Source organism: Dendropsophus ebraccatus, chromosome 4 (assembly GCF_027789765.1).
Source record: "Dendropsophus ebraccatus isolate aDenEbr1 chromosome 4, aDenEbr1.pat, whole genome shotgun sequence".
NCBI classification, from domain to species: domain Eukaryota; kingdom Metazoa; phylum Chordata; class Amphibia; order Anura; family Hylidae; genus Dendropsophus; species Dendropsophus ebraccatus.
Genome location: NC_091457.1, coordinates 152,429,247 through 152,453,661, shown reverse-complemented (window position 1 = coordinate 152,453,661; position 24,415 = coordinate 152,429,247). Strand labels below are relative to the sequence as shown.

The following is a 24,415-nucleotide window of genomic DNA, read 5'->3' as shown; positions in this document are numbered from 1 at the left end:
GGCCACCTTGAAGTCTTCTCCTGGCTGTGAATCTTCTCTCCAGAATCTGCCAGAGAAATATTTTAGGCTCCAACACATACAGTAGTTAGGTCCCTTGTACCCCTATACAGTAGTTACACCCCTCTGTACCCCTACATAGTTACACCCCTCTGTGCCTCCATAGTTTTAAGGTGTCCCTGTAGTATATAGACCCTCATGTGCTCCTCCAGTTATATACAGCCCTCCTGTGCGCTCCCCCATTAGTATATAGCCCCCTGTGCACTCTCCCCAGTAGTATATAGCCCCCCCTGTGCTCTCCCACAATAGTATATAGCCCCCCTGTGCTCTCCCACAATAGTATATAGCCCCCCTGTGCTCTCCCCCAATAGTATATAGCCCCCTGTGCTATCCAATAGTATATAGACCCTTATGCTCTCCCACAATAGTATATAGCCCCCCTGTGCTCTCCCCCAATAGTATATAGCCCCCCTGTGCTCCCCCCAATAGTATATAGCCCCCTGTGCTCTCCCCAATAGTATATAGCCCCCCTGTGCTCTCCATAATATATAGCCCCCCTGTGCTCTCCCCCATAGTATATAGACCCCTGTGCTCTCCCACAATAGTATATAGCCCCCCTGTGCTCTCCCCCAATAGTATATAGCCCCCCTGTGCTCTCCCCCAATAGTATATAGCCCCCTGTGCTCTCCAATAGTATATAGACCCCTATGCTCTCCCACAATAGTATATAGCCCCCCTGTGCTCTCCCCCAATAGTATATAGCCCCCCTGTGCTCCCCCCAAATAGTATATAGCCCCCTGTGCTCTCCCCAATAGTATATAGCCCCCTGTGCTCTCCATAATATATAGCCCCCCTGTGCTCTCCCCCATAGTATATAGACCCCTGTGCTCCTCAATAGTGTATAGCTCCCTGTGCTCCCCAATAGTATATAGCTCCCCTGTGCTCCCCAATAGTATATAGCCCCCTGTGCTCCCCAATAGTATATAGCTCCCCTGTGCTCCCCCATAGTATACAGCCCCTGTGCTCCCCCATAGTATATAGCCCCCTGTGCTCCCCAGTAGTATATAGCCCCCTGTGCTCCCCAGTAGTATATAGCTCCCCTGTGCTCCCCCATAGTATATAGCTTCCCTGTGCTCCCCATAGTATATAGACCCCTGTGCTCCCCAGTAGTATATAGTCCCCTGTGCTCCCCCATAGTATATAGCTCCCCTGTGCTCCCCCATAGTATATAGCTCCCCTGTGCTCCCCATAGTATATAGACCCCTATGCTCCCCATTAGTATATAGTCCCCTGTGCTCCCCATTAGTATATAGTCCCCTGTGCTCCCCCATAGTATATAGCTCCCCTGTGCCCCCCCATAGTATATAGCCACCTGTGCTCCCCCATAGTATATAATTCCCCTGTGCTCCCCCATAGTATATAGCTCCCTGTGCTCCCCCATAGTATATAGCTCCTCTGTGCTCCCCCATAGTATATAGCCCCCTGTGCTCCCCAATAGTATATAGCCCCCCTGTGCTCCCCATAGTATATAGCCCCCCTGTGCTCCCCCATAGTATATAGCCCCCTGTCCTCCCCCATAGTATATAGCCCCCTGTGCCCCCCCCCATAGTATATAGCTCCCCCTCCCATATAACATTGAAAAAAACAAACACTGTTACTCACCTAGGTCCACGCGTTCCAATTCTCTTCCCTCTTGTGGCCGCACTTCCTGCAGTCACAAGAGGCTGCACTCCCCTTACCCTCGCGCCGACGCTCCAGTGACGTCGGGCGATAGAGGGAGAGTGCGGCCTCTTGTGACCGCAGGAAGTGCGGCCACGAGAGTGACTGACAGGGAGGGAGCCAATGGCTCTCTCTCTGTCAGTGTCGCTGCTGCTGCAGCGCTGAAGCGCCGCAGCAGCAGCGGGCGGGGGCAGCGGCGAACGCCGGGGGGGCCCTGCAGGGGGCGCCATGGAGGGGTAAGTAGATTACCCATCCATGGCGCTCCCCCCTGACAGGCTGGTGGCCGGAGCCCTGTGCGACAGCATTGGTCGCACATAGCAACGGCCGGCCTGCTCGAGGGGGCCCCTTTAACCAGTGGGCCCGGTGCACGTGCACCATGTGCCCTCTGGTTAAAGCGGCCCTGCTAGTGCTCTGGAATTAAGGTGGCTTTATAAATAAATGAATAAATAAATAAATAAAATAATAATAATAATAATCAACCTATAAACAAGATATATTAAAGTGTATAAGCCAAAACTTACAATATCAGCATATACATGTGCAAAAAATCACAGTTAAATAGTGTCAACAAATAAGTCTATTAATCAGAAAAAAAATTCAACTTGCATTGTGATACCAGGAATTTCAGGCAGAACAGAAATATATTTTACAGATTTACAAGGCTGGGATCACACTACTTATATTTCAGTCAGTATTGTGGTCCTCATATTGCAACCAAAACCAGGAGTGGATTAAAAACACAGAAAGGCTCTGTCTACACGATGTTAAAATTAAGTGGATGGCCGCCATATAACGGTAAATAACGGCCATTATTTCAATATAACAGCCGTGGTTTTAAAATAACAGCAAATATTTACCGTTATATGGCGGCCATCCACTCAATTTCAACATTGTGTGAACAGAGCCTTTCTGTGTTTTTAATCCACTCCTGGTTTTGGTTGCAATATGAGGACCACAATACTGACTGAAATATACGTAGTGTGAACCCAGCTGAAAGAAGCAATACCCTCTGTTGGACACTAGAGGTCGCAAAAGCTTAAGGTATACATGGCCAGGGTTGTGGTAGTTACATAGAGATGCCACTAGAGGTCCACACAATATGTTTAGTATATGAAATGTATAAAACAGAATTCTTCTCTGGGTAATCCCTTGCACTCGCACTCTACTGGGACATACTGTATGTGGCTGTTATTATGGAACCTCTGGTTGTAATGCTGAATAAAACATGCACATACATCTCCTGCTTTAACCTGCTGACTAATCCAAGTTAATAAAAGAGAAAATTCAAAGAGGGTCTGAGGGAGCCTTTACACAGTGAGATTTAGCTGACAAATTTTTGACGTCAAAGCCAGGATTGGATTTAAAAGAGGAGAAATCTCAGTCTTTCCTTTATGACCTGTGTAATTAACCATGGCAACATCATGTGGCAGAGTTCCATAGTCTCACTGCTCTTACAGTAAAGAACTTGCGTCTGTGCTGCTGTTGAAACCTGCTTTCCTCTAGGCGTAGCAGATGCCCCCTTGTCTTAGGGTCCTATTCCACTGGCTGAGGAGGGCCCGATCAACGATGTAAACGAGCGCCGATCTGCTAGATCGCCGCTTGTTTACTGGGCCTATTCCACGGCCCGATGATCGTTGAGTGAGGGCTGCAGGGACATCGTTACCGATGTCCTTGCAGCCCTTGCAGTAATACATTACCTGTCAGGTCTTCTCCGCTCTTTCTTCCTCCCCGGGTCCCGCACGTCGTAGCTTCAGAATGGCCTGTCAGCTGACAGGCCACTCAGCCAATCACAGGCCGAGGCGGTTCCGGCATGTAATTGGCTGAACTCTCCGTCAGCTGACAGGCCATTCTGAAGCTAGATGGCGTAGGATCCGGGGACGAAGACAGAGCGGAGAAGAAGGTCTGACAGGTAATGTATTACTGCTGCTGCTTCTCAAATCGTCGGTCGCTCGATGCGCACCGCTATTCAACCGTAGCGATGTGCGGTGGGGGAACGATGATTTTAGGTCTGGCCCTAAATGAACGATCAGCCGATGACACGATCATCGGCTGATCGTTCTCTCTATTCCACCGAACGATAATCGTCCAAATCTTTAGCACATAACTGTACTTATTATTTCTACAGCCCAAGTACATAACCTTACATTTATCCACATTAAACTTCATTTATCATTTATCTGCCCAAGCCTCCAGCTTCTCCTAATTCCTCTGTAATATTATATTATCCTCCTCTCTGGTGATTACTTTACCCAGTTGAAAGTCATCTGCAAAAAATGAAAATTTTACTCGGTAGCCCCTCTAAAAGATCCTTAATAAACATATTAAAAAGAAGTGGACCCAACACTGACTCCTGTGGTACCCCACTAGTAACTGTTACCCAATCAGAGCATGTTCCATCTACGACTAACGTCTGTTTCCTATCACTCAGCCAGTTACTTACCCATTTGCATATGTTTTCCCTTAGTCCCAGCATCCTCATTTTTTTGGACCAACCTACAAGCTGGGTTCACACTACGTATATTTCAGTCAGTATTGTGGTCCTCATATTGCAACCAAAACCAGGAGTGGATTAAAAACACAGAAAGGCTCTGTCTACACGATGTTAAAATTAAGTGGATGGCCGCCATATAACGGTAAATAACGGCCATTATTTCAATATAACAGCCGTGGTTTTAAAATAACAGCAAATATTTGCCATTATATGGCGGCCATCCACTCAATTTCAACATTGTGTGAACAGAGCCTTTCTGTGTTTTTAATCCACTCCTGGTTTTGGTTGCAATATGAGGACCACAATACTGACTGAAATATACGTAGTGTGAACCCAGCTTTAATGTGGCAAATGAAACCCATGCTGGTGCTGTCTGACAGCCGTCGGCTGTCCAGGCATAGTGGGAATTGTGGTTTTGCAACAGCTGGAGAGCCAAAGGTTCCCATCCCTCCTCTACCCATTATATTCACAGGATTGGACATAACTAAAGGCCCCAGCGGTAAGCGCCCCCCAATGATCTCATAGTTATGCCTTACCTTTCAGATATTGTGCCCAGGGCATAACTTCTCTAGCTGAGAATATCCCTTTAAGGCTGTCTGCCATAACGGGAAATCTCCTTACCTAAATTCTGATCTGGAACATCTAGTTGTGTTAAAAAAAAAGCAATTATATATGAAGTAGTATACATAAATAACAGGAGAATACATTATATAAGCAAACGATTTATGGCAAAAACTTTATTGGTTATTTTTAATTAGTATTATTGGTGAGTAGCGTCTTCCTCTGTTTGTAATTGTAGTTATATGTTTCATGCGTCTTGTTGGCGCCATGTACAGCGAATCAGATGGTACGCCGTGTCACGTGCGGTTATCCAGCTCGCATTGAGGTTTACTCTATAATAAAAAAAAGAAAAAACTAAAATATCAAAAACAAGGAAAGAGCAGATCTCTCTCTCTCTCTATCTATTATCTATCTCCTATCTATCTATCTATCTATTATCTATCTCCTATCTATCTATCTATCTATCTATCTATCTATCTATCTATCTATCTCTCTCTGTCTGTAGTGTACATATTCATGCATGTTATACAATATATACATTACTGTAGATATTTATGAAAGCTGTGGCGGTGGCATTCACCATGGAGAAGGTGCGGATACTTACCTTCTCCGTGGTGTACGTATGCTGTAACAGTTGCGGCAAGGCAGGGAAGAGGTGTTTGCTCCTTCCACGCCAGATTTACCATGATTTAGGCGTAAATTATAGCAGAAATCTATATCTGCTAAACAACAGGAGTATATTTCTATGCCATGGCTGTGTTGGGAACTGCAGAACTGCTCAAACCCCAATATTGCTAGTGCTGCTGCATGCATCTTCCAATGTTAAGTGCATATTAGTATTAGAATAGACATTACATAAGGGGGAGCTGTCTGTGCCAGTACAGTACAGAGTGTAATAAAGCCCCCCCCACACACACACATACACTATATTGTGCTGCTGCTGTAACACTGCTGTCACAGACAGCCTCCCCAACTGTCGAAGGAAGGGAGACTCAGTATCTGCATGCAGCAGTGCAAGACAAATGTAGCTGTGCTGGGACCAGAGCTTGTTCAGCCCTGCAGTTCCCAACACAACCATTGGTGGCAGCAGAGGGGCTGTATCATTTCTTATTGTTGGTATACAGTACAATGTAAGAAGGCTGCAAAAAATGTGTAAAGAAATTAAATTTTCCTTAACATAGTTATATTACCAAGTTATATACCTTTATTAAAGGAAACTTGTCACCATGATAATGCTGTCTAATCTATCACCATCCTGTTATAGGGCAAGATGAAGTGAGCAGATTGATATATATCTTTATGCAAAAGATTCAGAATAACTTGTTACCTGTTGATGGAAAGTCCTGCTCACTCTGTGTTAAAGAGTCCAGTGGGCGGAGTCACTCAATGGACTGGACTCTTTAGCATGGAAACATCAGAGATTTCAATCAATAAATTACAAGTTATACTGAATCTTTTCCCATAAAGATATATATCAATCTGCACAGGATATTCTGCTCTATAACATGATGGTGATAGCTTATGTAGCATTTCATGGTGAAGGGATCAGGGATCCCTTTGAAAGATATATATATTGTATAGATTTTTTTTAATTCACCGGAATACCATGTTGATAATCAAGTGGACTTCCGGTAGTGTAAATGCACACAGTGGGTTAGATCCTGGTGTGTCAATGCAAAGCACCCGGGGGGGGGAGTTTTGTGTCCTCTGTTGTGTAAATGTAAATGGGGTGTGATCTTCCAGTGATATGTAAGATTTTGACACTGACCGCTTTTTAGGCATTTGGGATAATTCATGTTTCCTTGAATGCAAACAACTGTCATGCTTGTGCCCGGAGGAGCTCTATATCCAGTTCTGCAAATAAATTCTACGACCTCCCCATGTTGAGTGGAAAGAATGTTGACATTTTCTGCAGTCAGCATTATGTTATTATCATTCAAGATGTTCTCGGGCAAATAACACGGCACTGAAACATAAAGCAAACATTTTTACCCTATTATTTCCATTTCCTTTGATGCATTGCAACATGCGCAGTGACAGAGGTGCAGCTCCTCTTACAATTTGCAAAATGTTAATTCACTTCATCACCACAAATTCAAAAAGAAAGCACAGAAATGTTCCTTGGAAAAGGGGGTATCAGAAAGCCTTACTATAAGCTGCTTACCAGGCTGGACACCCCTCAATCCGAATGTCAGAAATAAACCTATTTACTGCCTAAAAGCATACACTGTGGGACTGTGATTGTGTAAGGGTTAAGTTTTCTGTTTATTCATTATGCCACACCCAGTCACATTCATGAGAGTCTGTCAGTCTGGTCACCACCCCTCTCCAAACCAAGTGTTGTCAAAAATCCTAACCATCTCACGTCTCTCCACCAATAGGAGTAATCCATGTAGCATATATAGAGTGGATGTGGATCTGTCGGCTAACTCTGAGTTGGTTCCAGTCCATAATGAGGACCCATCTTCATATAGTTCTTTTAGACCAGGGTTGGAGTTAAGGGGTTAACACAGTTCTTATCTTCTCTGCTACTGTCCTATTCACCTCCTAATCTGTGTGACACCTCTTCTCCTGTGAGTGCTGCTGCACAGTCCACCATATACTACTGAGCATTGAAGCTAAATTTCAGCAGGTCAGGTATAAACAGTCAACCTTAACATGGTTTGGTAGTGCTCCTGATATATGGGCCCATTTAAACCTGCTGCTGCAACGACCCCTAAGGCAGGACAACTACTACTACTACTTCAACTGCAGACTGGCTACATAACATCCCTGAACCTAGGCGTGGTCACACAATGGGGAACCAGAGCAGCAGGATACTGGCAGCAGTGCAGGAGTCAGGAAGTGAAGTACATGTAATTTTTTTTATTCATCCCACTCACAGGGCAAAAATAATCTTGGCTAGACAGCCCCTTTAATGATTACATTAAAGAAGCTAAGTAGCCTGGGACTCGAGTCCTTTGTGGTGTGGATTGTTGACTTGGGAGAGAAGCTGGAGGCTTGTGCAGAATGGTAAAAAATGTGATACACATAGACTACTTGGGGTATAAAGGAATAGCAAAAACAGCTCATAGTGGCCTGTGCCAAGCAGCTTCTACCAAGGATAATGCAAATTATAAGGTGTAGAAACATGATTAAACCATGATCTTTTACTAACATCTAAGGTTTTACACTTACTCGCTGCAAAGCATTTAGGATAGTCCAGTTTTATATTTGTACAAACAATTCTCATGCTCATGCCAGGAGGAGACGCGTATCCAATACTACAAGTAAATTCTACTGTGCTACCATGTAGACTGATTTGCTGTGTATCGTTCCACTTTAGCTCTATATTATTTTCAATCATGACCTTCTCCTCTACAATACACGGCCCTGAAACAGAAAACAGACATTCTGACCATAACAGTTTCCTTTGATATATTTAACACAGTCACTTTGAGGCCATGTTCACACACAGAAAAAGAAAAGCAAAGTACGGCCATAATTTTTAACAAAAAAAAAAAAAAAAAAGGTGTATTTTTGGGTGTAAAAATGATGGCAGTCTGTTTTTGTTTTGAAAGATGGCCGTCATTTTTTCATAGTGTAAACCTAGCGTAGTAATGTGTTGTATTGAAATCTCTGGGAAACTGACCATCAGCGCACGGATGCAGTAAAGCAAAATGGCCGTAATGCTGTTATTTTGTGCATTAAAAATGATAGCAAAGTCCTTTTTAAATTGCATGGAAAAGTAAAAAAAAAATCCTAAAGGGGTACTCCAGTGAAAATCTTTCAGATCAACTGGTTTCAGAAAGTTATATAGATTTGTAATTTCAAAATTCTCAAGTCTTCCCATACTTATCAGCTGCTGTATATCCTGCAGGAAGTGATGTATTCTCTCCAGTCTGACACAGTGCTCTCTGCTGCCACCTCTGGCCATGTCAGGAACTGTCCAGAGCAGGAGAGGTTTTCTATGGGGATTTGCTGCTGCTCTGGACAGTTCCTGACATGGAACTTTAATGATCAGCACAATGGTACAATATAGGGAGAACATTTCCTCTGTGCGGTTACAAATTTTATCCTAAGGGTAACTTCACACGTATCGGATTCGCAGCGGATTTCACACTGAGAGTTTGCAGTGAAATTCGCTGCAAATCTCTGTACTGTGAAGTTCAGTGAATTTTCATTCCACTGCAAGTATGTAACCCAGCCCCTTTACCCCCCGCCACCCAGAGGCCTCAGCATACATTACCTACTCAGTGCCGCGGCTGCATGTGAGGCTCCCGTCGGTCCCACTCAGCCAATCAGTGCTGTCGTGCACTGATTGGCTGAGCGGGACCAACGGGAGCCTCACATGTAGCTGTGGCGCCGAGTAGGTAATGTATGCTGTGGGCGGCAGGGGGTTAAAGGGGGCAGGTTATATACTCGCAGCAGGATGAAAATTCCGCTGAGGATATGTAACCCCATTGAACTTCACAGTACAAGGATTCGCAGCGAATTTCACTGCAAACTCGCAGTGTGAAATTCGCTGCGAATCCAGTACGTGTGCAGGTACCCTAATTAGAGATGATAAAGCAGGGCCGAAGTTCAGGTTCAAACAAACCCGAACCTTCGACATTTGACTCCCGCTGCCTTCCCGTTCTTTGGGGAAGGTGGAGACAGCCCGAGTGCCTATTACCTAGGCTGTATCCCTGTTTTCCAGGTGGTACTCGGGCTGTCTCCATCTTCCCCACAGAACGGAAAGGCAGCGGGAGTCAAATGTGGAAGGTTCGGGTTTGTTTGAACCTGAACTTCATCCCTGTTCAATCATCTCTAATCCTAATGGTTCCTTTATATTGCTTGTATGCACATTACATACACAGTCATGAAGTATAATGGAGACACCTTGACAAATTGGCAGCTCCTCCCAGACGTCTTCCACACACTTCACAATCCTGTTTCCTTCAAGAACATAATTAATTAAGCAGCCGTATTCCACAGTGTCTCCAGATGTATATTTCTCTTTTCTAGGCTCCACGAGGTCTCCATATAATATGGCTGGCGGTGGGCCGCACTCCTTCACTTCTGGAAAGGAAAAATATTTTAGTAAATGTGATAAATGAATATAATAATTCTGTGAAAATATATATAAAAACAATACATATTTTTCTAAAAATTCATCTGATAATCGGCTCCTGCAAAACTGTCAGTGATCGTCGGTGAATAGACAGGCATACATCTGCTCGTCTGTGGTAATGGGTCGTACTCTTCAGAGATGTAACTAAGTGGGAATAATTACTGTATGGCTCTGTTCACATGGAGTAAAACTGGGGGAATTCTGCAATGGAATTTTCTGCCGCGGAATCCAACAGCCTCCATGTCATAATGGCAGTCTATCTGAGTACAGAAGTACTGTGGCATATAAGTGGTGGTATAAGTCGGCTCCGTATACTTACTAACGGTATATACCAACCGCACTGGATATAGTAGAACAGTTACTTTTATTGCAACACCTTTCGGCCTTCACAAGTAAAACAAAGGCCTTTTTCAAGCATAAAAAAGTAGACAACATGGGTACATTATATAGGCAAACCCTAATGAAGTGATTGGGAGGAACTACTGGGTCAGTGACCCGGGAGGGTTCGGTCATTAATCATCAGCAGATGTGTGTGAACAGCACATGGCTAATGGCGCAACATAAATAAATAAAAAAATATATATAAACATAGAGTAAACGTAAGGTACATGAATAGTTCCCAAGAGATCACGAATGATCATAGGAGTAATGCAAAAAGACAAACATTTCTAATAAATAAATAAATGAATAAATAAATGGATAGGATCATTAAGCGTATATAAATGTATAAATACATGAAGATATATACCCAATACCAGAAAAAATAAATAGATACATAAGCGAGTAAATGAATACATGTTCATGTCCTTAAACAGATCAGAGTCCCGGTTATAATGGCAAATAGTCCGTTCAAGTTTGTTTATGATCAGTTAGTTTGGTTTAAAGCTTACCATTATGGTGAATTCAGGGGGAACATAACTCCCATCGGAGTCTTGAAAGCCAGGTCTGCTCACATACCAGAGAGTGTGGAGGGGCCGGGTGATTGTTCCGGCGTCTGACGTCATGACGTCCCGTCGTGCCGCATCACCACGCTATTCCTGAAACTGGAGTAAGGGCCCTATTCCACCGGATGATTATCGTTCAGATTATCGTTAAATCGTTCAAATCTAAACGATAATCGTTCGGTTGAAATGTAGTTAATGATTAACGACCGAACGAGAAATCGTTGATCGCTTTATAAGACCTGGACCTATTTTTATCGTTGCTCGTTCGCAAAACGTTCGCAAATCGTTCGCATTGAATAAGACATCGTTCGGTCGTTCGCAATAGATACGGACGCAATAGCGAATAAATAGCGAAGAAAAACGATCGCAATTACGATCATAAGTAATGATTATCGTTCCATGGAAATGAACGAACGTTTTCAGGTCTTTCGCAATAGTGGTCGTTTGAGATCATTAATCGTTAACGATTATGCAAACGATAATCGTCCGGTGGAATAGGGCCCTAACGTACTACTCGGGGCCCCGATCGATGGTCTAACCTATGTAGACGTGAATCCTTCTAGATGGCATTAGAATACTAATTTAATTAATATACTCTTGTCTTTTACTTTTTATTTCTCAAACAAAATGAAATGTTAACAATTCATGTTAAACTAAATTAAACAATTCATGTTATGTCACATGCCCTTCATTTCGGACCTACTCTAAATCATCCTTCTTTCATTCATTTGTTTCTGTCCACTAACTCACCGACGCCCTGCATCATACTTACGCTACTAAAGACTTTTTACGCTATCTATTACGCTACTCCAGTTTCAGGAATAGCGTGGTGATGCGGCACGACGGGAAGTCATGACGTCAGACGCCGGAACAATCACCCGGCCCCTCCACACTCTCTGGTATGTGAGCAGACCTGGCTTTCAAGACTCCGATGGGAGTTATGTTCCCCCTGAATTCACCATAATGGTAAGCTTTAAACCAAACTAACTGATCATAAACAAACTTGAACGGACTATTTACCATTATAACCGGGACTCTGATCTGTTTAAGGACATGAACATGTATTCATTTACTCGCTTATGTATCTATTTATTTATTTTTTCTGGTATTGGGTATATATCTTCATGTATTTATACATTTATATACGCTTAATGATCCTATCCATTTATTTATTCATTTATTTATTTATTTGTTCGAAATTTTGGTCTTTTTGCATTACTCCTATGATCATTCGTGATCCCTTGGGAACTATTCATGTAGCTTACATTTTCTCTATGTTTATATTTTATTTATTTATTTATGTTGCGCCATTAGCCATGTGCTGTTCACACACATCTGCTGATGATTAATGACCGAACCCTCCCGGGTCACTGACCCAGTAGTTCCTCCCAATCACTTCATTAGGGTTTGCCTATATAATGTACCCATGTTGTCTACTTTTTTATGCTTGAAAAATTCCTTTGTGAAGGCCGAAAGGTGTTGCAATAAAAGTAACTGTTATACTATATCCAGTGCGGTTGGTATATACCGTTAGTAAGTATACGGAGCCGACTTATACCACCACGTATATGCCACAGTACTTCTGCGCTGACCCAAGTTGTAAGGGGTTCCTGTTTTGGTCCTGTAACCGACTGGTTACGATATCTGCATACTCTCTTCCCACCTTCGGTGGTGATGCCCTGGAACAGCTGCGGAGTACAACCATTCATGCCATCAATAGAGTTGTGCCTAATCTTGCACAACTCCTCCAGGTGAGTGGCCCCTTGTAGTCTTCTACTACCACACACCTGGCCTTCTCCTACTACACAAGGAAGCACCCCCCCCTCTCCTTTTCTCATAGATAATAGTAAGTATACAATGATAAACCATAGTGATAAACAGAGGGTCATGGGACTGAAGCAGAGTCATAGTGGTATGGAAGGGGATACAGAGGATAGGTGTAGTACCTGTGTGATGGTTGTAGGGTTAATCCTGAAGTCTCTCTGTTATTGAAAAGATTATTGCTGCACGGAAGGAAGAGAAAAAGCGCCCGCATCCCAATTCATCCGAAAGTACTGGCCGGGATAATTGTCTCAAACACTGTCCGTTCTGTAACCCGGCCGGGTCACAGAACGGCCAATGTTTTACAAAGTGTGAACATTGTCTCAGAGTGTGTGAAAATATACCTGGACACAGGCTGGGCTGCTTGTGACTGGCAACATGGATCGTGGTGTATACGGCATGAAGGGGAAATGACGGGCTTCTAAAGCCCTGGTCCACGTGCCTTGTGTCCTGGACGGCCGCCGGCGTGGTGGCACACTGTGTGGCATAATGGCGCCATATCTATGGGCACTGCTGGCGTATCCATCTATGACCACTACTGGCACACATACGATCCGACGCACGAGCGTATGCAGTGGTGTATAGAGTGGCTGTCGGCATGGTCAAGCCGCCCGTTGCTAGTAGTGGAAATGCTGTGCTATCATAGTGTTACCACAATGTAATATGGGTAAAGCGCTGGAGATATATCACTGGGTAATAAAATGTTTTCTAAACAAGGTGTGCATGTATAATAAATGATAGTGGGGGTAATCAGTATATGAATTTACTGAGACAAGGGGATGTATATATATGAGTTTTTAAAGGGAATAGTTGTGAATAAGATATAAATATATAAATATCAGGTAAGGGGGGGGGGTATGTTATAGATGCACAATAGAGTATTCAGGGACAAAAAGAAAAGGAAAGAGGAAAAGCAGGGTGGGGAAAGGAGGAGGATGTCACTACCTGTCGTATAGTTATCGGGGGTCAGTCCTATGACACCTGAGAAGAGAAGATCATAATTGGTTAATAGACATATGAAACAGTCACGAATATAGCACTTCATATTCTCTATTCAGTCCGTGTCTGTATTCAATGTATGGATCCAGTAGGCCTCATGTTCCTTCAGTCTTTTAAGTCTATTACTTCCCTGTTGTGTGAGGGGTACTTGTTCAATCACCTGGAATCATAACTGGGCAGCATTATTGTTTGCCTCAAGGAAGTGTGCGGGTACCGGAATCCGCCTGTGCATAGAATGGAGTCTATGGTATCGGTGGAGATGTGTGGGGGGGTCGAGCAGCGAAATCAGTGGTGGGTTACCTGGCGGATTCCATAGTGTGCACACACCCTTATACAGAAGAGTAATCCTTAGTCCTACCACTAAAACCGTGCATTGGCAAAAAGCACAAATGTTTGAGCAAACAGAGGTCCAAACCACTTGTACCTTCAGATAGCTGCTTTTAATCCAAGATCTGTCCTGGGATCCGTTCGGCAGGTGATGCAGTTATTGTCCTGAAAAACAACTTTTAAACTTGCAGCCCTGTGTCAAACGGCCATGGCCTAGAGTGTCTGTGCATTAGGCTGGCACACCCTCTTTGTCCCTCCTTCCCGCCCTCTTCATCATTAGGAATGCTCCAGGCAGGTGTTCTCCTATTCATCAACTGTGAGAACACGGCACATGGGCTGGATCGTTAAGGCACCTGTGCAGTGTTCAGACAAGTGAGGAATAGGAGAATACCTGGCTGGAGCATTCCTAATGATGAAGAGGGCGGGGAGGAGGAACGGAGAGGTGGAGCAAGCCTAATGCACAGACACTCTAGGCAATGCCAGTGCCAGGGCTGCAAGTTTAAAAGTTGTTTTTCAGGACAATAACTGCATCAGCTGCCGACCAGACCCCAGGACAGATAATTGATTAAAATCAGCTATCCGAAGGTACAAGCCGTTTGGGGGGGGGGGGGGGGGAGGGACAGATTGAGGGTACAGAGTCGTTTAAATCTTCACTGTGTGAACCTGGTCTATACAGAAACCCATTATAAGGTAAACAATATCTCACCATCATCCAGGTATGAAGCCGCACAGCAGGACATCACAGATATCAGCAGGAAGAAGAAGAATCCTGATGGAGACATCTTGAGTTTTCCAGAGACTTCTCCAGCTTGTTGCTTCTCTCTATAGAACCCAGGGCTACAATGGAGAACGTATTTATACATTTCTAACAAAGTAAATATTTCTGTCATTTTAATGGAATTGTTCAACCCGTGCAGCGCCTGATGATTGCAAGAGCGGAAAGGTAAATTGACTAGCTGTCATTTGTGTTGAGACAATGTGATCAGTCTTAAGGTTAATTACATGAATTAAGATTAGGATTAAGAATAGCTGAACCCATGCGGAGCCTGATGTTCGCAAGAGCAAAAAAGTAAATAGACTATAGTTTGTGTTGAGATAATCAGTCATCAGTCTGAAGATAAATTACATAGATTAAGATTTTGGAGGTTTCTCTAAGTATTTTTTGCCCTTTCAGTCAGAAGAGCATTTGGATCGGAGTTTCTCCCAGCTCACTGTATCCATTCAATTTTATCCCAAAATTGCCTGATGGCATTGAGGTCCAGGCTCGGTACAGCCAGTCAAGTTCTTCCACATCAAACTCACCCATCCATGCCTATATGGACATTGTATTGTGCACTAGGGCAGTTATATTGAAACTGTTGTTCTCAGAAAGTTGGCAACTTTAAATTGTCCATCATATTCTGGTATGCTAAAGCATTAAAGAGGTTATCCAGCCTTAGAAAAACATGGCCAATTCCTTCCAGAGATGGCACCACTCTTGTCTACAGAGTTGACAACCTTACAAGTGCATAACCTTACATTTATCCACATTAAACCATTAAATTTCATTTGTCATTTCTCTGCCCAAGCCTCCAGCTTTTCCAAATCTCGCTGTAATATTATATTATCCTCCTCTGTGGTGATTACTTTACTTTAGAGCTTGTTACTTTATTTTTTTGTAATGCCAAATAAAACTTTTGTTATTGTTGTTTGAAAAGCTGGGGATATCACGTCTATTTTTGGATTCTCCAATATCACTAGTGCTGCTACATGTAGGGTGTCCCACCACGGGTGTTTCTTATGTCAAACCTGTTGCAAAAGCCTCTTACTCAAAGCTAAGTGGTAATGAAGGTAGTTTGTAAACTTCACCACTAGATGTCAGTGTTTTCTATGTGAGATCTTTTCTGTTGCACAGCTGAAGTAAGCAAAGGGTTACTGTTTCTTAAATATTATGTACTTTTATTGTCCAATAGAGATGCTCTTCTTTTTTGACCTATCCATTATCTTCTCTTCTTTGCACACATTCCTTTCCACCACTCACAGGGTCTTTTACATATCCCTGTAGGAAGTAGTCACTTGGTGGGAGGAAGTGTAGCTGCAGTCAGACTCAGATTCTCGTGGGAAGAGGACACACAGAGCAGATGTAGTGACATCACAGCACGTCACCAATAGAGTACCACCGCAGATACTAAGCCTCCTCTAATGTTGAGTATAATGCATGTTAGTATTAGACATTACACTTAGGGAATCTGTCTGTGCCAGTACAGTGCAGATTGTAATCAATCCCCCCTCACTCTGCTACACTGGGCCCGACTGTAGCACTACTGAAACAGACAACTTCCCCAAGTGCAGGAGGAGAGGAGGTTCAGTATCTGCATGCAGCAGTGCAAGCCATATGTACCTGTGCTGGGACCAGAGCATGTGCAGCCCTGCAGTTCCCAACATAACCATTGGTGGCAGCAGTGGGGCTGGATAGTCTCTAATTGCTGGTAAAATGTAGACAAATATTTATATTTTCCTTAATAAAGTTATATACTGTACATGTTTAAAAAAATTAAAAAAAAAATATATATTTTTATTCACCGGAATTTACCTACTTAAATTCCATGTTGACAAACAAGTGGGCTTCTACTCTTAGGGTCGTATTAGATGGGCTGATGAAGGCTAGATCAATACTGCAAGCGCCAATCTGCTAGATCGTCATTCGTTAACTGAGCCTATTACACTGCCCGATAATCTTTTAGCAAGGGCTGCACGGACATCATTAATAATGTCTGTACAGCCCTTGCCCAAACAGTTAATACTTTACCTGTCCACACTCTTGGTGTTCTGCTGTGTTCTATATGCATCCCAGGACTGTGAGCTGCAGCGTCAAATCGGCCTGTCAGCCTAGACAGACCGCTCTGAAGCTGCAGCACAGTGCCGAGATGCATACAGAGTGCAGGAGATGCAAATACTGCTGAACATTAAAGGCCAGGAATAAGCAGTCAACTGTAACATGGTAAAGGGGTAGGTTTCTGTGCCAATCTCATTAATGGGACCAGTCAGACCCTCCACTGCAGCGACCCCTGAGGAGGGCCAATACTATTACAGCTACTGATTGGCTAAACAGGCCAGCTACATAACATTCCTGAATCCAGAAGTGGGCACCCAATGAAGAACCAGAGCAGCATCATACTGGTAGATATACAGGAGTCAGGAAGGTAAGTATACAGTATGTTATTTTTATGGCCTGGGACCGGAGTCATTTGTGGGGTCAATTGTTGACTTGGGAGAGAAGCTGGAGGCTTGTGCAGAATAGTAACAAATCTGCACATATAAATAGGACATATTATATATGTACTTGCCTTCTATGTATTTTGTTTGTATTATTATCCCTTCAAATACCATTATGGGAGATTCAGGCTGGTTACTTGTTCTTAGTTAGCTTGTATTATTCATGTACATCAACATTAAAATTATATGCAATAAAAAGCATTTTTTTTATTTTGTTCCAAAGTCCCAAGCTTTATTCAGCGTCATAAATTACATGTAAATAGCGTTTGTTTTTCTGCCATTTTAAGGCCATGTTCACACACTGTATGAACATCGGCTGTTGTTCGAACAACAGCCGATGTCTCAGATGTTCACCGATACTGTAGTATCTGTGGGGTGAACATCACTTCATTTTAATTGGAAATTGTACCCGCACTCCAATTAACTATGGAGCACAATGTAAAGTACGTCCGGGGGCTGTACTTTACATTGTGTGTACATTGTACAGCCGCTGTTCACTGTATAGTGGCCATACAAAATAGAAATGTCAGTTTTTCTTTGCGGCAGCAGAGAACAATGGCCGCAGTGTATACACTGCGGCTATTGTTCAACACACACCAATAGAAATGGCCCATTGTTGCAACCTAAAACAACGGCCGTTGTTTATTGCAAAAAATACGTAGTGTGAATGTAGCCTAATTGTAGTTATCCTTTTCTTGTATTTTGCTAGTAGCATACTGTATGTTGCACATGGAGTCAGAGAGATTATCAAGCTCTTATGGAAATTTACGCTAAAAAACAAAGAAAAATAAATAAATAAATAGACTGCAGTGTAATGTTATAGTAACGTAATGCGGAAATACATTCTAACATTGTCACTGAGTAAATTACATTTTATCTTATGGATTATCCACTCTGTAATACTCATCCGAATGAAAATGCAAAAGTCATAAACGTTCTGTGTTTCCTCTAGTTGTAGTACTGATTTACTTCATGGCTCGGGTGCCTGACTGTGTTTGGAGAATTTACTATGCTTGGCTTTTTATGGGTCATCCGTGCTGGAAATCTGGCCGAAAATAGGACCTGCTCTATATTCTACTGGCCAATACATGCCTATGAGTCAGGAAATATATATATGCGGCCATCATCAGAGCTATGTACATGAGTCCCATACAAAAAAAAAAAACAAAGAAAAAATGCAGCAACATGGCCCCTGAGGAATTTACTGCGAAAGAAACGCGTAGGGCCAGGACTGATAGTCTGAAGGTGCTTCTACAAAAACAAAATAAACAAGCAAAATAAACAAAAATAAACAAAATAAAAATATACCTTCTTATTATCTATTTGAATTTGGGACTGCAATAATAATAATAATATTTTCCTAAGAATCCTGAATATGAAAGTGGATATAAATGCAATATAAACAAGTGTGCAATTCATAAAACGGGTTGGGCAATATACAACTCTGCAAAAAATTTTATTTCGCAAGTCAACTGAAAAAAATAAATACCTAATATAAATAAATATATATATATATATATATATATATATATATATATATAAAACTGAAGTGCAATATATGAAAGTGGGCCATGTGATTAGCAGAGTTGGAAGTGGTGAAAAAACGCACTGTGGGTGGGAACATGATCTAAACATGGGACATGGGACATGACCTTTACTGAGCTTATGGCACCAGATCTAAGTCTAAACCATAGATATGGGAACAAAACCAAGCTTACTGCATATATACAGTAATATAACCAAGCCTGTGGCAGAGAGCACTAGTTGCACCATTGATAGCAGTATTTATCAATGTCGGTAGCAATAAACAGGATCTCACGCCTATTTTTTTGACATTTACCTTTTTTGACGCATTTTGGATATTCCAATTTTCCTTGTTCACAAAAAACCCTCATCGGTGGGTTAGGAGAAGCTTTATATCCGGGCTTACAAACAAATTCCATGCTATCACCATGACTAATATAAATCGTTCTCCCATCAGGTTTCCACTTTGGATCAATATTTCTTTCTTCCATGTGATCTTTTGTTACTGTGCATGGCTCTGAAACATACAATGGACTTTATCACCTTTTTTCCCTATATATATATATATATATATATATATATATTTGAGGCAAATTTACAACCAGTCAATCAGATCCTTGTCAATAATAGCATTTAAAATGAATACAATGACAAAAATATCATATTTCTTTTCCATGACGTTAACCCCTTCAGGACCAAGGACGTAACTGTACGTCCTCGGTCGGGTGGGGGAGTTCAGAGCGGGGCCAATTGCTGTGCCCGTTAAAAAGCCATTTAGATGCAGCCATCATGGCTGACAGCTGTATCTAAACTGCTATTTATCCCCCCTCCCTGGTGTCCAGTGGGCAGATGGCCCCCGTGATACGATTGCGCAGGGGTGATCCGTTTAACATCCCCGGCCGAACCTCAACATCAGAATTACGCTGATCCCGGCTCGGTATTTTGCTGATCTTGTCTGCAGTAGACCAGACCGACAGAGCACCGATCTAATGGATCGGTGCTCTGTAATATACGCAGCATTAATCTCAATGGGAGATCAATGCTGTGTATATAGAAGTCCCCCAGGGGGACTTCTAATTATTGTGTAAAAAAAAAAAATAAAGTTTTTTCTTAAAATAAAAAAAAACTCTCCACTAATTAAAATTTACCCCCCCCCCCTTTTTCCTATTTTATGAATAAAAATAAATTAAGAAATAAACATAATTGGTATCACCACGTGCGTAATCGCCCGAACTATGAAATGATCTCATTCCTGATCTTGCATGGTAAATGGTAAGCGCAAATAAAAAGTGATCAAAAACTCGCATATATGCACACAAGATATCGATAGAAAGTACAGATGATGGCGCAAAAAATTACCTCAACCAGCTCAATAGACCAAAGGATAAAAGCGTTATAAGCCTGGGAATAGAGCAATTTTAAGGTTTAAAGTTTTTTAAAAGCCATCAAATAAAATAAAAGTGACACAAGTTACATATCGTCGTAATCGTACTGACTTGAGGAACATAGATAACATGTCAGTTTTACCATAGGACAAACGGTGTAAACACTACCCCCCCCCCAATAAAAAAAGTAATGTTTTATTTTTAATTTCACTGCGGAAATATTTTTTTCCGGCTACGCGGCATATTTTATTGAAAAATTAAGTCTGCTATTGCAAAGTATAATTAGTGGCCGAAAAAATAAGGGTTTTTGTGGTCCTGTAGGTAAAAAAAAAGGAAGTGCTAACGGCCTTTTAAACACAAGGAGAAAAAAATTAAAGCGCAAAAATGAAAAGTTGCATGGTCCTGAAGGGGTTAAACACAGAAGCTTCTATTTAATGGGAGCTTCAGGTCCTGCTCCTTCCACCACACTGATCATGGGCACACTGCTTTTGCAGTGTACTTTAGGAAAAAATTCAGTCTGTCATTGCAAAGTTCAATTATTGGCGCAAAAAATAAGGGCTCGTGTGGGTCTCTAGGTGAAAAAATGCAAGTGCTATGGCCTTTTAAGCACAAGTAGGAAAAAAACTAAAACACTAAAATTTAAATTGGCCCGGTCCTCTAAGGGTTAATAGCTGTCTACCTGAGGGTACCCCAAGACACAGAGAAACTGCCAAAGAGCCTGGTGTTTTGTTTTTTTGCTTTTTTGACTTTAGGTGTGATTGGCTTTTTTTTTTTTTTATTTTGCCTTTTGCGTTTTTGAGATGAAGAGAAGGAACTCCATTGAACTCTATGAGAGAGAGTTTGCAGAAGAAAATGCTACACCCTCACTATGCACTGTTTTTAACAACCTTCCACAGAGCACAAAAAAAAAACAACGCCAGTCGAGAGGAAAGCGCCAGCGCATAAACGGCAAGTAAGTATGGCTTTACATAAAATTCCATTGACTCACAGCTAACGTCTTGACACTGCGTTTTTGTTAAAAAAAAACAAAAAACTCCATGGTGTTTTCAATTTGCGTTTTTTGAGAAAAATTTGTAGACTTTATACTGAAATAATCCTAACCTACTACTGGCAGCATACAACTGTATATGGTGTTTGGAGACCTCCTGAGTCCCAACCGACATGATGGTGCTCTTGGAAATAGGGGTTGAACGTGATGGATCTTCAGTCACCTTGCAACCATTTTGTTCTCAGAGGGATAAGCAGCTGTATGGGGAGGATGGGAGAAATAACTTTTGGCTGAACAGTCACTGGTTAACAGTTATATGTATAGGCACCTTAACAGCTATTTTTACTGACCGCCCCATATAAAGACATGTGTTATCAATGGAGAGATGGAGGTAAGGCTCTGGCTGCAGCTTATCTTCCTGAGAACAAAAGCATCATACAGTAGAAATCTAACAAGCCCAAACATTTTTTCTCTAGACATAAACCACAGAGGATAGATGGTTGGCCAAGTCCGCTGAAATCATCTTAACTACTATATATACCATTTCTGCTTGATATAATGTTTAATGTTCGTTGCTAAACGGGAACAAGATGGAGAAGGATGATGGTAAATAGTGATCGTTTTTATATTTAAAAAAAATGTAGGCTGCAATGAAGCTTATAAATAAAAGGGGGAATGTATCAAGCGGTGAATTTCTTTTTTTCGGCAGAACATTTTTATTCGCAAATGGCCGTTTTGCGAATAAATTATTCGCAAATGGGCACTTTCCGCCCGGTACGCCAGGGGGGCGGGGGGGGTGTAGAGGGCGTAACGGGGGGTGCGGACTCAGAGTCCGCGCGATTCATCATTGTTTTGTATTAAAGATACGCAGGAAACCTACTTCAGCTCTCAGCTAGCGTAGGCTTCCTGCCGTGCGCACCAGCACGGGATTCATGTCAGTCCGCCTTTACATAAATCTCCGTAGTGCCGGAGCTGAGGGGACATTTTTTAGTCCAGCGCAGAAAATGCCGGACTGAATAAATGTCCCCCAAAGTGTTTAATCTGAGCCTTGTTATAGGGCTAAACCGGAGAGCTTGTCCAATTGTGCATGCCTAAACCTTGGCAAAGATGATGGACTTTCCACTGAGAATCTCCAGTCAATATCCCTGCAGTAGTCTTCATTAGTATTGGCTCCTATATAGATCAAGGGTAAACACCAAATGCCAGTGCCCGGAATTGAGATCATTCATAGCACTGGTTGAAGCCTGTATGGATGGGAAGACATGCTCGACTATTCAAGCCAGGTCAGTAACAGAAGAAGGAGGAACAAATACTTTTGAAGGCAGAATCTGAATGGACTTTATTGCTCAGGTAAAGAATGGTGGCTGAAGGGTCCTTAAAAAGCATACCTGACTGCGGGAGCTCTGATCATTTGCCCAAAGAGCCAGAGGCCTAATACTTACCTCCATGCTGTTGGACTGGCAATGGCATGGCATTGAACCCTATAAGAAATCTAATGATTGCTTGTAATAGTCCCCCAAGAGGAGCTTAAAAAAATCAGTTTAGCATGGATCAAATTTGTTCAAAATTTAAAAAAATATGGCAATTATGCAAACCTGAAATTTCAGACAATTCTATTAAATTGGTAGACACTGCTACTAACAAAACCGCAAGTGTCCTATCTTTTCCATCATGTTCCATATTCCATATACCCTGCACAGAATAAAAAAAAAATTTAAGGGATACTGCAGCAAAAATCTTTTTCTTTCAAATCAACTGGTTTTGAAAGGTTATAAAGATTTGTAATTTACTTCTATTTAAAAATCTCAAGTCTATCTATACTAATCAGCTGCTGTATGTCCTGCAGGAAGTGGTGTATTCTTTCCAGTCTGACACAGTTCTCTCTGCTGCCACCTCTGTCCATGTCAGGGACTGTCCAGAGCAGTAGAGGTTTTTTTAGGGTAGCTTCACACGTACCGTATAGCAGTGGATTTTCTGCTGCGGATCTGCAGGACCTTTCTACAGCAGGAGAGGTTTTCTATGGTGATTTGCTACTGCTCTGGACAGTTCCTGACATGGACAGAGGTGGCAGCAGAGAGCACTGTGTCAGACTGGAAAGTATACACCCCTTTCTGCAGGACATACAGAAGCTGTAAAGCATGAGATTTTTAAATAGAAGTAAATTACAAATCTATAAACCTGTTGGTTTGAAAATAAAAGATTTTCATCAGAGTTTCCCTTTAAATCAGGCAATTCTAACCCAATCCAATCCAAAATGAATCTCTAGTGATGAGGTATTGTGAACATACCGAGACAAACTGGAGCTTCATCCCATTTACCATCCAAACAACTCACAACATGGTTTCCTTTAAGAACATAATAATTGGGGCATTTATAGATCACAGAGTCACCAGATGTATAATTTGGTTTTTGATCCTCCACGATGTCTCCATATAGTATAATTGGGGGAGGACCACACAGCTTTTCTGAAAAATAACAATAGATCCTATGTATTAACGGCATCAAATAATTACATAGCAAAATATTATTGCTGGTTTTCAATGGTTTAATCCAAACACTTGCCGGCATTGTTTCCCCAAATGCCGTATCTCCCTGCCACGGTATGACCTCACGATTGTCAACAACGATATATTCCAAACATATAGGGGGAGATTTATCAGACATGGTGTAAAGTGAAACTGGCTCAGTTGCCTCTAGCAACCAATCAGATTCCACCTTTCATTTTCCAAAGAGTCTGTGAGAAATGAAAGGTGGAATCTGCGCCGCATCAGTGTGGGGACCAGGGCCTACCGGAGGATCCTCCGATCCTCCGGTGGCCCAGTCCGACACTGAAAGGGAGGTTGTTACATCATCTTGGAGAACTAAGACCAGATCTTCTGTGGATGTCGCTGCTCAGATCCTTCTGTCTCTTTATATAGTCCCAGACAGACTGGATGATGTGAGATCAGGACTGTAAGGTGGCCAGATCATCACCTCCAGGGCTACTTCTCCCTCTTTAGGCTATGTTCACACTATGTCAAAGTACGGCCGTTGTTGCCATCGGCAACAACGGCCATACTATATGCAGGGTGGAACATTGCCTATTCCTCTATGGGATCCCGGCCGGAGCGTATACACATTGTATACACTCCGGCCGGGATCCCATGCCGGGCCACAAATAACTGACGTAAGTTTTCTGTGGCCGCAGTTCAGTGAATATCGGCCGTAGAAAACCCTGTCAGCTCACACAATGAAGTGAGCGGTTTTGGCCGCTTGCTTCATTGTGTCCTATCAGACCATTACGGCCATAAAGATCATCTGGCCAGTACTTAA

At 42.4% G+C, this 24,415-nt stretch overlaps 2 protein-coding genes across 2 annotated transcripts in view; both read right to left on the bottom strand.

Moving 5' to 3' along the window:
• Positions 1-7,836: 7,836 nt before the first annotated feature.
• Positions 7,837-17,243, bottom strand: LOC138789358 (complement factor H-related protein 2-like). Its single transcript, XM_069967968.1, has 5 exons — positions 14,658-17,243; positions 13,571-13,606; positions 9,629-9,808; positions 7,946-8,140; positions 7,837-7,862 (listed from the first exon to the last, which is right to left on the bottom strand). The coding sequence occupies exons 1-5, from the start codon at positions 14,839-14,841 to the stop codon at positions 7,837-7,839; spliced, it is 621 nt and encodes a 206-aa protein (XP_069824069.1). The 5' UTR covers positions 14,842-17,243.
• A 173-nt stretch (positions 17,244-17,416) lies between these two features.
• LOC138789357 (coagulation factor XIII B chain-like) overlaps positions 17,417-24,415 on the bottom strand; it is a 99,578-nt gene continuing 92,579 nt past the window's right edge. Inside the window, exons 19-21 of the mRNA XM_069967967.1 lie at positions 23,392-23,568; positions 19,047-19,247; positions 17,417-17,976 (exon numbers count right to left, since the gene is read on the bottom strand). Of these exons, the coding sequence (XP_069824068.1) occupies positions 17,972-17,976; positions 19,047-19,247; positions 23,392-23,568 (383 nt within the window). The 3' untranslated portion in view covers positions 17,417-17,971. The remainder of the gene's footprint in view (positions 17,977-19,046; positions 19,248-23,391; positions 23,569-24,415) is intronic.

Bases quoted from the DNA above. Each gene is read 5' to 3' on its own strand.
- LOC138789358 (XM_069967968.1), bottom strand. From the start codon at position 14,841: ATGACAGAAATATTTACTTTGTTAGAAATGTATAAATACGTTCTCCAT. The intron at 9,809-13,570 runs GTAGTGACATCC...TTTCCTTTCCAG, and splicing joins CCCCGATAACTATACGACAG to AAGTGAAGGAGTGCGGCCCA. The intron at 8,141-9,628 runs GTGTCTCCATTA...TTTCTGTTTCAG, and splicing joins GGAGCTGCCAATTTGTCAAG to GGCCGTGTATTGTAGAGGAG.